At 51.1% G+C, this 4,887-nt stretch overlaps 1 protein-coding gene across 2 annotated transcripts; it reads right to left on the bottom strand.

The window, feature by feature from the left end:
• Nucleotides 1-911: 911 nt before the first annotated feature.
• Nucleotides 912-4,462, bottom strand: LOC123452367 (zinc finger CCCH domain-containing protein 23-like). Of its 2 annotated transcripts, none has more exons than XM_045129018.1 (9): nt 3,693-4,462; nt 3,422-3,613; nt 3,114-3,299; nt 2,869-2,969; nt 2,533-2,775; nt 2,178-2,376; nt 1,514-1,723; nt 1,338-1,412; nt 912-1,253 (listed from the first exon to the last, which is right to left on the bottom strand). In XM_045129018.1, exons 1-8 carry the CDS (start codon nt 4,322-4,324, stop codon nt 1,379-1,381), a joined length of 1,797 nt encoding a protein of 598 aa, XP_044984953.1. In that variant the 5' UTR covers nt 4,325-4,462; the 3' UTR covers nt 912-1,253; nt 1,338-1,378. The 2 variants fall into 2 exon arrangements, with proteins under 2 accessions (XP_044984953.1, XP_044984954.1); XM_045129019.1 differs by having other exon boundaries at nt 3,120-3,299.
• Between the last annotated feature and the right edge of the window lie 425 nt (nt 4,463-4,887).

Genomic DNA, 4,887 nt, shown 5'->3' with positions numbered 1-4,887 from the left:
GAACAAGAAAGAGGAGAGATACAAGCTCATGTTGGATGCGCGGAAGGAGATGGTGAAGTGAGACCAGACGAGGGCGGAAAAGAGGCTGAAAATTAAGAGGAAGAAAATCGAGTTAGAGAAGTAAGAGACGGTGATCAAATAAAAACTCAAGAAGATCAAGATATTTGAAAAGATTGAGCTGGAGAAGGACAGGTTGCAACTCGTACGAGGATGCGGGGCGCAGGAGGCGTTGTGCTGCAGCGGACCATGCAGCCCGGATGGACGAGCAGAAGACATGCATGGCTGTGTCTTCGCGCTCGACATTGATTTTATTTTGATATACCCGATTTGTTAGACTGTGATTTCATTTGCTTTGTTTGGAATCGTTAAGTTCAAGTAATTTGTATCAGTTGATCGGCGTGGCCAGGAACTCTTCCGCATGTGTATAAAGGATCGGATTTGACAAGTCTGATTATAGATGCTCTAAGCATATACTACCAATTAACTCCAAAGAAATGTTCCAGATTGTGGTGTTTTATTGCCCCACCTTTTATTTGCTCCTACTGCATCCCTACAGAATGATGAAAAGGAGAAGAGCAAAAGAAGAGGGAAATGTAAGATGCAGAGGACGGTACTACACTACTAGCATGACCAGTATACTACCTTGTCTATTTTGACAAGGGCATGGGCCAAAGCTCAAAGGTGACTGCCTCTGCTGAGGTGATTCCACTAGGATTCTCTCTGTGCGCCCGTGACTGAGTCTGAGTGCGTGCCTTGGTCCCAGTCATCACTTTCCCCTCTGCGACCTCTGTCTGGCTTTTGTCCACTCCTCTCTCTCTCCCTCTCTCTCTCTATATATATATACCTGTTTGCTTTCGATATCTGTATGTATGCAGACACGTCACTTCACAACAACTGGCCACCACACATGCTCACAGAACTGGTTCAGTTTACCACTACTATCATCATCATCCTGAGATCCATAAAATTACAGAGCACAGCATAGCATACAAAATGATGCATGAAGTCTTCTTCTTGTTCTTGATTACTTCTGGGAGCAGCTGAGAGACTACTAGGAGGAGTATTATTTATACTACTATCATATACTGACTGACTTAATTAAGGCTGGCTAGAGCTAAAACAACCTAGATTTTCCTGTTCTTTCATCTGTTGTTGCTGTTGTTGGTGGTGTCGCTGCTCCTCTCTTGGGATCACTTCTATTATTTGTTAGAGCTTTCTTCCTCCATCCACTTCATGGGGTGCTCATGGCTTCCCTGCATAGGAAATGACATAACCATCAGGATCTGCTGTGTGTTTGCATCATAATGTAGTGGTGACTGATCGTTGCTGACACTTACTCTGCTTAAGAGAAAGGAGACCCCTGTTTTCCTGCTAATATTCACAGCCCGATGGCTCCATGGCCAGGAGAGAACCTGAAGCAAAACACACACATCAGATATTCACAATGTTACATCAAGCAACAGCAAAGAACATGGGAGGTTAAAGCAAAGAAAAGTCTTGATGTTTCTTTCACCTTGGCACTTGGAAGAAGCAGGATTTGTAAGGGGGCAGCTCAAGGGCAGTTGGTGTAGGAGGGAACAGAGATGAAGCCACCAGATGAGAGCTGCTGTTGTTGCTGATGATGCTACCAGCGAGGGCTGGTTCTGCAGAAGAAGTAGCAGCATCTTTTGTCTTTGTGGGAGACGCAAAGGGGCTATCAGGAAGGTTGTGCTCCTCCACGCCGCTGCAGTTCAGATCAAACAATAACAATAATTAAGGGCAGAGTATAACAATACATCCTGGAAATACAATAAGAACAGCATTAAAAATAACCATTAGTTGAAATCATTCCTCAAGTTTCTTTCATCTTTTATTGCCCCACCCTTTGCCTTTGCATTTCTTTTGCCCTTTGTTAAGCACCAATCAGGGGCAACCTATGATCAGCACTTGCTGTTGACAGTCTATATATACCCTGACCTCCTTTTGCAATAGCTTTTAGGGGCTCATTTGTTGGTCAATCAGAATAATATATACTACTTGTACATAAGATAAAGAAAAGAAAAGCAATCAAGCAAGCAAGCAAAAGCAAGAACCAACAAGCTTGCTTTGTTTACTTTCTCCTATGTGTGCCCGCCCTTTATTTCCTTTCCCCCAAAAGAGAACACCTCCATTTGGTAATTGTTTGCTACAAATCCTACCTTTCTTGGAATCCATTAGCACTGGCCGCTGCCGCTGCTGCTCCAGGAGGACCAGATTCCCTCTTCTCGTCTTCCCCGGAGTTGACTCCTTGGTTGGCATTCCCGTCGCTCTCCTCTTCCTGCCTGCCTTCTGTGGCAATGGTGGCACAAATAGCAGCAGGAGCAGACGCCATCATCATGGCACTGCTCATCTTGTGATCTACCACAACCACAAGCCACAGTAAAGTCACAACCATTGATCAATGGTAAGTATTTCTTTCCAAGTAAAAATAAAACAACCATTGATCAAAGAGCAACCTCTCCTGGCATGCCATGGGAAGAGGATAACATGTCAAGATCAGGAGGTAAGCAAAACCTTGGATTGCAGCATCCTCCAGATGAACGGCATTGCCGTTGCCGATGCCATCGGTCTGCCGGAGAGCCACGGGGGAGCCGAGATGGTGGTGACCCCTCTTGAGGTCGAGAAACTGCAGCCCCATGAAGCGGCGGCTCTGCAGGTCGATGGCCTGCTGCAGCTCCGCCGCCTGCTGCTGCTCCTCCAGCTTCCTCCGCAGAAACGCCTCATGGCTGCCAGTGTTGCCGAACATCATCCTCGGCCCTAACAAATCAACCGCAGCACCATTGAATTTGTGATCGGCAACGGGAATGCAGCAAGAATGCATGCGCAGAGCAGCGTGGTTCTATCGCTCACCGATCTGCGGTGACTGAAGGTCGAAGGGGTCCCTGGAATCGAGCAGACCGGTGGGCGTCGTGCACCCGGCGAAGTCGCCATGCTGCGGAGCCTGGAACTTCCTGCAATTCATACAGCAATAAATCAAGGTCAGAAAAATGTGTTTCTTTCTCCGAAAACCTGCCATTATTAACTGAATCGAACTAGCAAGATATTATACGAGGAAAGTGGAAAAGGAAATGTAAGGCGGCGATGGCGGAACGCGCCTGAACCTGTCGGGGACCTTGCCCTTTTCCTTGTAGGGCTTGACGAGGACGCGGGCGTCGCAGACGAAATGCGGGTTCCCCTTGGCGAGGATGAGCCTCACCGTCTCCGCGTACACGAACGTCACGAAGCCGAACATGCGCTTCTGCTGGTACGGGATGCGCACGTCCTGCACCGGCCCGTAGTAACTGCTCCATGGATGGATCCGTTCTAATTGTTAGGAAAGAAAGACTGCAAAACGTTTGCTGCTTGATTGAACGGGTCAAGGAGGAGAGCAGCCATGGCGGCGGCGGCGCGCTTGGAACGGTACCTGAAGTAGGAGGATACGTCCTCCTCGCTGAAGGTGGAGTCGGCCGGGAATGTCAGGTAGATCTGCCGCGCGGCGGGGTTGGAGGCGAGGTCGCCGCCGCGGTCCATCCGAGGCGACCGCACGGAGAACTTGTGCATGTCGTCGCCGCCGCCACCGCCACCGCCAAGAAGCATGGCCGCCGCCGCCGCCGCCCTGGAATAGCAAGCAAGATTAGCACTGGAGAGAGCAACCAAAAATGCAATCTTTGGGGGTAAATCGGTAATCGTGTCACCTCTGGGAGTCGCTCTGCTGCTGCTGCTGCTGTTGCTGGAGCAGGAAGTTGAGGCCTCTGGGCGACGGCAAGAAGGGGAAGGGGGATGGCATGAGCTCCGACCGCGTGGCCGCCGTCCAGACATCCATGTCCTGCTCGGTGACGTGGTCAGGCAAGCCGTGGACAAACCGGCAGGAGGAGCCGTTCTTGCAGAAGCCGCGCGCGTAGTACATGCACGGCTTCCACCCGCCCGCCGCCGCCTCGGCGTCGCTCAGCGAGAAGCTCCGGCGGTGCTGTCCGCCGCTCGCCGGGGACCAGCACCCGTACTCCTCCGGCGCGTAAAACCCTTCCCCGCCGACGCCTTCGTACCTCGCGTGGTCGACGCCAGGGAACGGTGCGTCCTCCGCTGACAGCCCGGCGCCCCACGACGCCGCGGGCGGGGAGGGCTTGTTGTGGTGGGCGGCCGCGGCGAGGTCGGCGCGTGCCCTGGCGACGACGCCCTGGAGCAGGTGCTCGGGGCCGAAGGCGAGGCGGATCATGTCCTCCTCGCTCTTGTCCTGGATGAGGAGCATGCCCATGATCTTGGAGGCGAGGTCCGGGTGCAGCGCCTGCACCCGCGCAAACACCACCTTGGTGGCCTCGTAGGCGTCCATGGATGGCACCCCGCTTTCGCTCCTCCCGGTGCGGTTTTGATGGGGAGAGGAGAGATGGGGAAGGTGAAAGATGAAGTTACAGAGGAGGAAGAGGGGAGCGGAGGAGGGGCCTCTGAAGGGAAGGTGTAAGTTGCACGGTGAATTAAATAGCGCGGTTGGGGCGTGGTCTTGGGGAGAGGGAAAGTTGGCTGTTTTGTCTCCTTTCCCCTCTTTTCGGTTCCCCTCTTTCAAATTTTGGGCTTGGGTTTTTTCGTGCCTCGTTCTTTTAGAAATGACCACGGTTTTGCTTGTGCGCCAAGGGTGTGCTGTGGTCAACACCTGGATCCAGGCAAAATTTATCATGTTTCGAAATTGGACTTGTTGGTTTGGTCATTCCAATCTTATAGCCATGTTTGATTTATTTATATTATTGTTTAGATGGATATTTGAATTATTTTATGGATCGTCTTCCAACCAAATGTTAGTAGTGGGACGGCTTTTAGTGATGCATCGAAATCGCGATAGTTCTCCGTATGAACATGATTGTGCACGGTGTTAGGTGTTTATATGTTAATTCATCGCAA

The sequence above is a fragment of the Hordeum vulgare genome, chromosome 5H, assembly GCF_904849725.1.
Source record: "Hordeum vulgare subsp. vulgare chromosome 5H, MorexV3_pseudomolecules_assembly, whole genome shotgun sequence".
Taxonomy (NCBI): domain Eukaryota; kingdom Viridiplantae; phylum Streptophyta; class Magnoliopsida; order Poales; family Poaceae; genus Hordeum; species Hordeum vulgare.
This window is presented reverse-complemented; position numbering and strand designations above follow the sequence as displayed.